General features: G+C 39.1%; 1 protein-coding gene across 5 annotated transcripts in view; it reads right to left on the reverse strand.

Moving 5' to 3' along the window:
- Positions 1-1,367: 1,367 nt before the first annotated feature.
- IGSF11 (immunoglobulin superfamily member 11) overlaps positions 1,368-12,064 on the reverse strand; it is a 119,866-nt gene continuing 109,169 nt past the window's right edge. For 4 of the 5 annotated variants that reach the window (XM_033134838.1, XM_033134869.1, XM_033134848.1 and 1 more), the window contains exons 5-7: positions 6,190-6,312; positions 5,224-5,374; positions 2,839-3,669 (exon numbers count right to left, since the gene is read on the reverse strand). In XM_033134838.1, coding sequence (XP_032990729.1) covers positions 3,225-3,669; positions 5,224-5,374; positions 6,190-6,312 — 719 coding nt within the window. In that variant the 3' untranslated portion in view covers positions 2,839-3,224. Of the gene's footprint in view, positions 3,670-5,223; positions 5,375-6,189; positions 6,313-12,064 lie in introns of all 5 variants that reach the window. The other variant, XM_033134863.1, reaches the window with a different exon arrangement.

A 12,064-nucleotide genomic window follows, 5' to 3' on the forward strand; every position in this document is an offset into this window, starting at 1 on the left:
AATAGCTAAAACCATTTTGAAAGAGAAGAATGAAATGGGAGGAACCTCTCTACCAGATGTTAAAGCTTGTCAAATCGCTACAGTGGTCAGCATAGTGTTGCTGGAGGGATACACAGAAAGATCAGTGGAACAGCAAGAGCTCAGAAATTAACCCACACAATTTTACCTAAAAGATTTTTTTTCAAAGGCGTAAAAGCAATTCACTGGAGGAAGAACAGACTTTTCAACTAATGGTAGTAGAGCAACTGTATTTGCAGGCATTTAGCGTAGAGAAATGAAAACTTATGCTCACACAAAAACCTGTACAAAAATGTTCACAGCAGATTTATTTATATTAGCCCCAAACTGGAAACATCTCAAATATCCTTCAAATCTGTCAGTGGATAAATGGTTAAACAAACTGCGGCACGTCCATACCATGGAATAGTACTCAGCAACAACAACGAATGAGCTATTGATACATCCAACAATTTGGATGGAGCTAAGGAAATTGTTCTGGGTGGAAAAAAAGCCAATCCTCAAAGCTTACATACTGCATGATTCCGTTTACAAAGCATTTTTGAAATGACAAAATTATAGAGATGGAGAACAGGTTAGGGATTAGGGACTTGGAGAAGAGGGAGGTGGCTGTGACTATAAAAGGAAAACACAAGGAATCCTGTATTTTGCTGTGGTGGTGGTCACAGGAACCTACACAAGATAAAACTGCACATAACTAAATGTGTATGCATGTGCACACACACATAAGTGCATGTGCAACTGCTGAAATATGAATAAGGTTGATGGACTGTGAATTTGTGATACTCTGTAATAGTTCTGCAAGATGTTACCATCGGGAGAAATTAGATGAAGGGTATATGAAAATATATTATTTCTTACAACTGCATGTAAATATATAATTATCACAAAATAAAAACGTGAAAACAAAGGAATGATCATATATATGTGTGTGTGTGTGTACATATCAAGAGCTAAAATCATGGTCATAACTTTCTGAACTAAAACTTGGCAACTTTAGTTCAGAAACCATCAGTCATTTCCCTACTCTACATCCATATTAGGCACTGTGCTAGGTGTTAAAGATTCAGGAGTAAAAAAAGCATGAAATATGAAAATAGCTCAATGTATGAAAAAGGTCATGATAGCTTCAGTCATACATGAAAATTGGACTCGACTTAAATTTCTAACAATTAGAAAAGAGTTAATTAATTTTTGGAATATGTACTCAAAGTGATTATGAATACTACTTAACAGAATGGAAAATGCTTATAACATTAAGGTGAATGTTAAATCATATATTTGTTGGTATTATAATTAATGACAACTTGTTTTTATATGAATAAAGTTTTATTAAATTTTAGATAATTAGAAAGAATAAAGAAATGCAAGATAAATGCTTTCTAACAACATAGGAAAGTTGCATCTTCTCTGTGTCATGGTATTTTCACTTTTATTAAAAAGTATAGACATTCGTTTACTTAAATGTTTACAAAGCCAAGAACCATCAAATGGAAAAAATAACTCATGCTAAAGTAAATTCAGCTTTTCATCAATATTGGAATGGTTAGGTTCTGAGCTTAGCCCTCTTGGAAAAATAGTGTATGCAGCAGCTGTTGGTTTCCATTTATTCAAATAAGTCTGAAAATCAGGAGGCTACTCCCTCTGATGACTATCCTTGCAGGAAAAAAGGGCAAAAAAGCATAGTGGGAAAAGGGAGCAAGAGACCACATCGGGAAAAGAAAAGATGCTCTCACTGAATCACGGGGTCAGTACCATAAATAATTAAGAAAAAAGTTTGGAAGTAAATCATTTGTGTGCTGCTTAAAGTGTAATTAAGGCGAGATAGTCACCAATACAAGTATGGCCAGATCTACACAGCACAAAAAAGAATCGGGAGTTTGTAAATTATCTGGTGGACTCCAAGTCCTGCCACACCACGTAACTAATCACACAAGGAGTTATCTTTACAGCGGTGTCAAATACATTTGGGCAAAATTGCAACCCTGAGCTCTGACAAATATAGGGCAGACCCTCCCAGAAGCATATCTGAAGACATCCTTTTAGTCTTAGTTTCATCTCTTTCACAAAAATAATTATTTTGGAAAAAGAAAAGAACTCCTGCCCTCCCTGTAACAACCTACTAACCTCTACTTGTCAAACAAGGAGAAAGTTGTCTCACTTGGTACAAAGGGCATCAGGTGCTGCCCTCATTAAGAGTAACCCAGTGTGATAGCAAGAGAGACCTGGACAGCCCTGCGAAGAGGCTGCCAGGATGCTCGGCCCCACACCTGCCTCCCTGCTCCTGTGCTGCCCATACAACCTCTCTCTTTCCTGCTGGGCCTCCTGCCGGGCTCGATAAACACAATCACTGAATGTGGTGATGACAACAGTTTTCCTTCCTAGACCAATGCCTCTCATGTATTTAAAAAAAAAAAAAAAAAAAAGTAGTGTTCTTTTTAAAAAAATACTTTTCCAGGAAGTAATCAACAGTAATTCTCATGGACCTGTAGCAGACCTTGGAAAAACACAGACGGGCGAGAATCTGTCAATATAGCAATATTCCAAGTAGGAAATTCATGGTTCAGGAAGAGATAAATAAATAAACATGAAGGGGCTTTTCAAAGAATTGCATTTGTTTTCCCCCCATTTCTTACTGAATTTTGTTTGTGTAAAATCTTTTGATTCTATGATACAAGAGCCAGCCCTTTTGGGACCAGTGTTTACCATTCATGCCATTAGCCCTGTACAGAAAGAAGGAATGCTCAGGAGAGGCAGAAGATATCCCAGGGTTGTTCATTACATTTCTAAAGACACCTATCTTTTAAAATAATTGCATTATTTAAACTCCATCTGGCACTTTAGTCTCCTGAAAAACTATTAAGTTAGGCATGAATTAAAGAACAAACCCATCTGGACTGCAGTTTCAGTTTTAAGTGCTGTTCTGCTCGTGTATCTTTTTCCTTGGCTTGGCACATCTTTGAGATCCAGCTTATTGAATAGAATCCCGGGACATGTGTGGTGGGGAAACAAGTCTTCATGACAGAACATTCCAGTTCTTTTCACAAATCTTAGTGGCCAGGTAACACCATTTGCCTTCTTCTTTGTGCTTTTTACTAGTATCATTATAAGGAAAGTGTTTCTTTCCCCGCACTTGCCCACCACACCCTCCCCCTTGTATGGGGCATTCCACTAATTCTTTTCTGAACACACTATCCACTCACGTCCTATACGAGGGACCCGGCCCGGCTCTGGGCCGGCACCATGACAGGGATGGCGCCAATTCGCTCCAGGGTGGCTTGGCTGATGGTGTAGGAGTGTGTGTTCTGAGGCCTAGGCTTCCTGCTGACGGAGCCATTGCTCCTGGACATGACCGGCGGTGATGACCCTCTGTTGGCTGTCACGACCAGAGTCTTATGTGGAGCTGGGACCAGATGGCTCCCGTTAGTATAGATGGATGGTATATTGGCATTGCCTGAGTGCAGGGAGAAAGACTGGCGCAAGTCACCGAAGTGGTTGAATGACTCCGTATTTCTATGCACTTTTGGATTGTTGTTCCAGTATCGACTGTTGTACGTGTTGGAAGAGGTCAATGTGTTGTTCTCTGAGGAGGATATCTCGGTGTGAAATGCTTTGGCAGAAGAGGAACATTTAGGTGGAAGATCGTCCTCTCTGAAAAGGAACAAAATAAAGTTGTCATTAGGTTTTACTTGAGGTTCACACCTACCCTCCTGCCCAAGACTGTTTCTTCTATGTTAAGGCTAATATGTCTGTGAAATACAAATCCTCAGGAAAGACCACACTAACATGACAGCAAACAACAGTCTGGTGGCCTTGGCTTTGACATTCATTCCCTTTGAGAGAATGCTCATGAAAACTTTCCTCACTTCTCAGTCTCTAAGCGTAGAAAAGGTCATTTCAAATCTCTCAAAGACTGTGTCTTCCAATATAACATTTTGCTCTAAATAGGAAACTAATCCATGAAGAAATCCACTGAGCTAGTTGCTGTAAAATAGACAGGAAACCAAGCTATGTGTGTGGGTAACTTCAAGACATGGCTAGAGTTTGCCTCATTGCCCTTTGGGGTTAGAGAAATCTTTGTGGTAGGCTGAAAGAGGTTTTCCGCAGTACTCTTATGCTGAGATGAAATCTGTTCCTGCATACAGTCCAAACCCTTAAGAATTATAAGAGGCTAAGAGAAGTCATTAATTTAAGATGTAATTAACATTTATTGAGAACCAAGCATTCTACTAAATGTTTTATGTAGAAAAGACATAGCTCCTATACCCAAGAAGCATTATGGTCAAATGGGGGTGACAAATGCGAGATCATTTGCAAGTCTGAAAGGCTGGACAAGGAGCTAAAGTCAACTTATATGAGGAGGTGATGCCTGGATTAATCTTGAATCAGATCAAGTAATCCACTGAAGAGATGGATAAAAGGGAAGGAGCATTGTCTAGGAAGAGGGCAGAAACTTGAACAAAGGCCCTGAGGCATGAGAGAATAAAGAATAGGCTGGAACATGAAGTGATCAGGGAAGTGGTGAGACATAAGATCAGGGAAGCAGGTGAGGGTCAGATCCTGAAGGGCTGTGTATGTCATGCTAAGTAGACTGGAGTCATTAAAGTATTTTCCATAAGGATATATAACATAATGCAATCTGAGACTGAGCCTGAACCCCCGTATCTCCACAATATGCCAAAAGTCATTTTCTTTAACGATCATTTTGACACTGTTTTCTTAGGCTGTTCTTATTCTTGACAGAACTGTCTTTCACACCAAGCCATACTGCTTTGGCCGATCTGTGGACAGGTATTGGTATGCTCTTCTGGTATTCCTTCCTGCTTTATGTCCTCATCTATTATATGTGTTAATGTTAAACACATGTTTGAATCTAACCTTTCTACTGTGGCTGCCACCTCACCCCACTTACTCTAGAGAGATGGGAGGGAAACGGAACATTTTTCACTTGTGTCCTCCTACTCCTCCTCTGCCATGATCCAGTAAAGAAAGCAGACTAGTACCATGAAGGAAAGTGATATGACATACAAGAAAATATCATTTAGTTATTTTAACTAGCTTGGCCATGACAATCATAAGATTAACCAAAAAATCTTAGTTGCCCAAATTAATTGAGAGACAAATATTGGCTAAGCAGACAAATTATCTGACATACGTGCTCGCTTCGGCAGCACATATACTAAAAAAATTGTCTGACATACACACCTTATTTCATTAGGAATTTCTTCTTCCTCCTCCTCTTTATTTTTGCTTCTCCAGTAAAAGAATGCCCCTAAAATTAGTGCAATGCAAAAAATGACAATAACTGCACCAGTGCCAATGGCTCCAGCTATTAGTCCAATGCTCCTGGGCTGGGCTGCAAAATATATTTAAGGTATATTTAAAGAACAAAAAAAGTAAAAAGGGAGAAGCAATATATACCCTTGCAACTTTATAAACATAAATTTACTAAAGAATCTTCTTAAAATGTACAAAATTGCCTAAAGTATGGCACCCATATAAAGTTAAATTTCCCTTAACTTTCTGTATCCCCAGTGACTAAGACTAACACAGAGCTGGCTCACATTCATTTAGTGAATAATAGTTACGATTCACAGCTTCAGGAGAACCACACCCAGCGCAGAGCAGGAAAAAGACGGTACCTGTCTAACTTACCTGCTCTCCCCCTAATGAACCCAGCAACCAGCAGGATAACTTATCACCTCATCCCAGCCAGATCACTCCTTTTGCAACTAGAGTTCAGATAACTCGGAGTTCTCAAATAAAGAGAAAAGTTCTACACTGCTTATTTATGCTCAGGGCACCCAACAATTAAGCAGATACTCGTATAAGGGATTTGGAGAAAATACAAGAAGGTCTTGCCCTGGCCATGGCCATGGGTCATTACACATTTTATAATGTCTAAAGCACTGTGCAATCATAATTGATTTGATTCTAATGACCCTAAGGAGGAAAACGTTTTGTCATAAAGAAGATGCCATATGGCTGAGGCTGGAAAGTATACGTAATACACTTACAAAGTATCTTCAATAATGATTAAAACCAAAAGAAATTCTATTTAATCTTCAAGCAATCTAAAAAAAAAAAGTAAGCAGAACTCTTCATTCTCCAGTTTAGCAGAGATCTTGGTGTTTCAAACTCAGAGTGGACATCAGAATTTTATATACTTACGTGAAATAACCTGGAGATCTAAAAGACAGGTGCTGGTACCAATGGCATTAGAAGCCACACACTGGTACAAACCGGAAGACAGAGCGCTGATATTCCGGATGGTGACTGTTCCTTGGACCTGGTCTGTCAGAAAAGGAATAATCAAGTTAGGATTTAGAGAAAGAAAAAAAATAAGAAAACCAAAGAACTCAGCAGAAGGCTATAAAAAATAGATAAACAATAAAGAGGTATCAATAGCTTTCTTTGCAGAGATTTTTGTTTGTTTGTTTTTTGTTGTTGTTGTTTTTGTTCATGAATTTTAAAGACTCGAATCACAATATCATGTTAAAGTCCTGGAGCTCTAGAGAACTGTCCTGAAAATAAAGACAACCTTACAACTTAATCTGCAAATCACCGTAAGGAGGCACAAGTGAGTAGCCTTCCCTGAGGAAACAGTGGTTCATGCCTATCTTAGAGAATTTCCAATCAGTAACACCAAATTTTAATTTGGAAGAAATGCAATAATAAAAAAAAAATGAAGTTAAACTCATTACAGTAATGATCACTTCATACTTGATAGAAAAAATATCCACTCTCTCAACAATGATTTAAAAAAAAAAAAAAGAAAGAACCATCCAGCTAAGATATTCCTGAATTCCTGACCCACAGAAACTATGAGATAATAAATGGTCAGTGTTTTAAGCTAAGTTTGGTTAGCTTAATGATGTAGAAGTAGATACCTAACACAGGGGGACAGTCTTCAAACACAGGTACCAAATAATGAGGATTGTCCATCAGTCTGTCACTAGGGCATAGCATTACACTTCACATGTGGTAGACATTCAATAAATATTTATGGAATAAACAAATCTATTCTGTACCCAAAGGCATAGATTGTTACTCCTTTCAACAACTGTTGTAACTGTCTAAGTCCAGATCCTCCAAGAAGCAGATGCCAAGACAAGAAAGACATTTATCAGAGGGTTTGCCAGTAAAGGAAATGAAGAGGGAGCGGGAGCAGGCAGGGAGAGACTCAGAATGAAATGCAGTCTGGCCCCTGTGAAGGAGAGAGGGAAGAAAGGAGGGGTGTGGGGGAGGGAGTGTCTCAGACTGCAGCACAGTGTTATGGAAGTTTCCGCTAGGTTGATGGGGAGTCCTAGAGCCAAAGTCACCTGTTAAGGGAGTCCCACCCCTTGCAGGAACAGGCCTGCATGAGTAGCCCCACTGTGCCCAATCGCTGGCTGGGAGTTGTCCAGGAGAAGAAACCTGGCCTGGACGTGACACACAAGTGTATCTTTGAGGAAGCAGTCCTGGCCGGCAGTCAGTTACGTTCCCCACAGCAGGAGATCTGAGCAGTGCAGTTTCAAGGCCACCACGTGATATTACCAAGAAATGTTTCAGGAGGTCACATTTTAGTAATTTATCAACATTAGCATAGTTTTACTCCTTATAAATAAAATGTAAATGACTTTCAGTAATAAAAATTAAAGTTAACAGATATTACTATGTGCCAAGCATCGGCTAAGCTTTTATATGTATTATCTCAATCCTTACAGTGCCTCTATGAGGCATTATTATTATTAATCCCATTGAACACATAAGGAGACTGAGGCTTTAGATGACTAAGAAGATTACACAGCTAGTCACGAGGAAATGGAATTGGATGGAGGGTTGTCTGACACCTAAGCTCTAGGCTTCTCTGCCTCCCTTAGGCACAATGTAATGCACTTAGTCATCTCAATCCACTCAAAACAACAGCTGGAAATCTAGGAAGAAGTGGAAGTGGCTGCTAATGGCACATTTCTGGCACAAAATCCACATACTCCCTACAGCAGCACCTGGAGCCACTGCCACTCTGGGCTGGCTCATTTTTACAGGGAACTAAGAGTTAGTTATCTTGTTTCTGCTGGCAACCTCCATGTCTATTTGGGTCAAAGGCAGAGCAGAGAAGCGGAGCAGGCAGCAGAAGCAGACCTGACCACAGCACGCATGCATTTGTTCACACACCTAACAAGTAAGTATTTATTGAGCACCTTTCTGTGTGCTGGGTGATTTCTGAGGACGATTTCTGAGGGTGATTTCTGATTTCTGATACACCACGAACAAGACAAACCCAATCTCTTATGTTAATGAGAAATCTAGGCAAGCAATCACAATCAATGAGCTAAACGCCCAAACTAGAGAATACAGGGCGTGGGGAGCACACAGGAGGGGCATCTCATGAGGAGCAAACTCTGAAAGCCCTCCACACTCAGGGCTCGCTCTCTGCCTTTCTGACACAATGCAGTGGGTAGTGTTAATGACTGAATCGTCCCACACTGGAATTCACCTCAATACCGAGTATATAGGCCAGGGAAAGGAGATTTGTTATTTGCTTTTCATTTATTTTTGTTTTTCAATGGGAGCATTTAAAGGGTCAAACCCATATTATATGGATAACTTACTTATCCAGAACATGATGCTTGATGAATTTGGACATTTGGATTGTACTGCACACACTCAGGTCTATATACTTGCTTGGCACTTGTGTACACTTCCTTTTCCTTAAAGACAAACAAACCAGTGGGCACCACACTTACTGAGGTTATGAACTTGCAAGTTATATAAATGTCTAATCATTATGTTGTACACCTGAAATTAATATAATATTGTATGTCAACTGTAATTGAAAAATTGAAAAAAAAATAAGACTAGGAAGAAAAAGGGAAACAAACTCTGAGGGCTGCCAATATGTAAGAGCTTTCAGTGAATTCACTCAGATACTTGGGCCAGTCTAGAGGGAAGCTGTTTTCTCCTCCTCTGTGTTCTGTCTGATTTCCCAGACCCTCACCAAATGCCCCTCCTCCGTGCCCCCCACCTATATTCTCTAGTGCTGGCACTTAGCCCATTCATTGTGACCGCTTGCCTACTTGTCTCATTAAGATAAGGGGCTGAATTTGTCTTGCTCTTTGCATCACCATCCTCAGAAATCACGTAGCACACAGAAAGGTGCTCAACAGATAAAGGAGTTCCCTTCTCTTTAGTGCCCATCGTGTACCACACGCACTGTACTAAGAGCTTTGCATGTCTCATTTAATCTTCAGAATCTTAGGTTTTATATTCTCAGAGAAGCTATGCAATTTGTCCAAGATGACACAGTACACAAATAGCAGCAATCTATAAAATCATATCTGTCCATGTCAAAAGCTACTGATCACCACACATTTAAAAGCATGATATTCTATGGAGTGCATCTGTAGGAGATTTCCTAACCATCCAACGTTCCAATGCTGTTAGTAGTAAACTAAGCCGTCTGCCTAACTCCATCTTAAATACAGGACCATGTCATCAGGCAAGAAAACCATACTCTGGGCAACTAACCCCACGCCCCCCCACACTGTGTTGTTTTCCTAAGCCCTGAAATTGTAGACATTTCATCAGCTCACACCAAACCAGTACTTCTGTTAACATTTCCACAGAGATAATTCGGGAAATTTTAAATGGCTGATATAAGCAGCATTCTGGCACCGTAGAAAAAGGTAAACTTTATAATTCTTGCTTTAAGAAGTTATTTTTAAAAGGTGAAGTCACTGTTCTTCCCTTTGTCTCTACAGACACAAACACCACCAGCCGACTGATGTTAGAAAGTATTAGACACACGATGCCTAAGCTAACTCAGAACATCATCAGGGAATGAGACGGACACATAGGTAAGAGGATTATCCAGAAGCAGGACAGGGCTGCTTCTGTAGTCGAGGCAGAACGGAGACGAGAGCACCTCTTCAGCAAGCACCAGACTGTTTCTAGACACAAGCACGAGATAGGCTATTTTCTCAATCTGTTGCTTCCCTTGGCCTGCTCTGGCACAGAAATAATTTGTTGAAATGAAGTTAGAAAATAAATGTTCTTCTGATCGTCTTTCTTTTAGAGAATAGGGAAAGTCCGACAGTGCGGAATTATATTTGAAAGCACAAATGGCATCACACTCCACTCTGTTTTCACCTGCAGCAACACTATAGCCCACACAAGCTATGCACGTGGACTAAGATGCCCTTTAAAACTAGCAAGAAATAAGTATGGGCACATTTCCACTTCCGGCCTCCCTCTTTGGTTCCCGAACCACCTGCAGATTTTTTCTAGACTTAGACAGGCTGGGCTGCAATCTGCCCTACCACCTACCTACTATGTACTCTTGAATGTGTTACCTCTCCTTCACTTGTTTTTAGTTTCTTCGTGTGTGACATGGAGCTACCAACGTGCCTCCACATCATAGGTCACTATGAGAACTAAATTAGACAATGCATGTAACAAGCTGCCTGGTAATGCTCCCCTGCGGACATTTCTTCCTGGTATTGCTTGGGAAATTGATATATATATATACATATATTTAATCATAAGAAACATAAGTCAAAAAATTGGGAAAATACTGAATGTGTCCAAAATCACTATAGATATTAATACTCAGGATTTGAAGCTGAGAAACAGGAATTCCTATATCATACATTATTCTACATTTTATATGATTTATGTATTTTTAAATAATGAGTGCCCATAATAATAATTTCTTACATAAAAGTTTCAGAAGTATTCTGTAGCAACAATCATAATGAATGCATGAATTATTGTTATTTGAACCAATATGTCAAAATTGTGTGTATTTCCATACGTAAAAACTAATCGCAATCTAATATCAACATTTGATACTAAAAACATAGTAAAAAAAAAGGGAATAAACCAAAAAATGCCAAATTAAAATCTATTTAAAAATTCAAAGACAGTATGACAAATGTTTAATATTTAAACTGTCATTCTAAAAGAAAATATTTAAACACTATACAGCATTAAGTACTCTATCCAACAGTACTGACCTTTGTTTCATTTCCAATTTTCCAGACGCAGAAAATTTTATTTTTGTGTTGGTTTTGGTTGAATGAAGACATAGATGGAGAAGACAGGGAGAGAACCTATACCGATTAAGGGAATGTCCAAAGCACCTTCAAGGCAGATGTTAGGATACATGCTGCTTAATAATAGTTCATTTCCTTTATTTAATGAAAATATTTTGTCTATTTGCCCTGATTCTGGTTTTACAGAAATAGATACTGCTTTTGCCAATTCAGATTTCACATCCATTCCTGATTTATGTCAGTGTATTCCACAGCAACATTCCCATCTTCTTCTCTTTGCATTTCTGCTTTTAAAAGAACTGAAGTCTATAGCAAATGTTTAAACACTGGAAAACACCCATTAATATTACTGGGTAATATTTGAATAATGTAATATTTGGATCCCCTGGTATTAACAACATTACATAGAATCACACATCAAAATTGTCAAGCTAAGAACTTATTTTGCTTCCACAATTTGTTATTTCTTGGAATACCACTCATGGCATTTGTATAAAATATACTATGTATACTATGTATGTAAACATAGTATATAAACATAGTATAAACCACAGCACATGGCAACAGCTACAAGCAAGACTAACTCATTAGATCAGATCATGACTGCTTCTTTCTTACATACTTCTGTCCGGGTTCCCAGAAATGTCGACTGTGAGTGCTCTTGTTTTTCACTTGACATGCATGGATTCTTTCGAATCATATGTCTCTATGTTGATTGTTAAGTTTTAATTCTCAAAGGAGAATGGCCCTTAGTACTCAAGAAACGTTACCTGTTCCAATTATCATTATTTCAGTCCCCATCTAGAGGTCCCAAAGGACCACTAACTCACTATCTTCCTTAAGCAAACCTCTAAGTTATTTCTTCTCTGAGTTAATAGTTATTGTTCAGTCAATGGCCTAAGACAGAAATCGAAGTTAACTTTCACGTTTCTCTGAGTCCCAACATCTAACCAAGCCCCATGTCTTGGTTGATTTTTGTTTTCAATCTCTCTTGAATTCCACCCTGTCCC

Source organism: Rhinolophus ferrumequinum, chromosome 2, assembly GCF_004115265.2.
Source record: "Rhinolophus ferrumequinum isolate MPI-CBG mRhiFer1 chromosome 2, mRhiFer1_v1.p, whole genome shotgun sequence".
NCBI lineage: Eukaryota > Metazoa > Chordata > Mammalia > Chiroptera > Rhinolophidae > Rhinolophus > Rhinolophus ferrumequinum.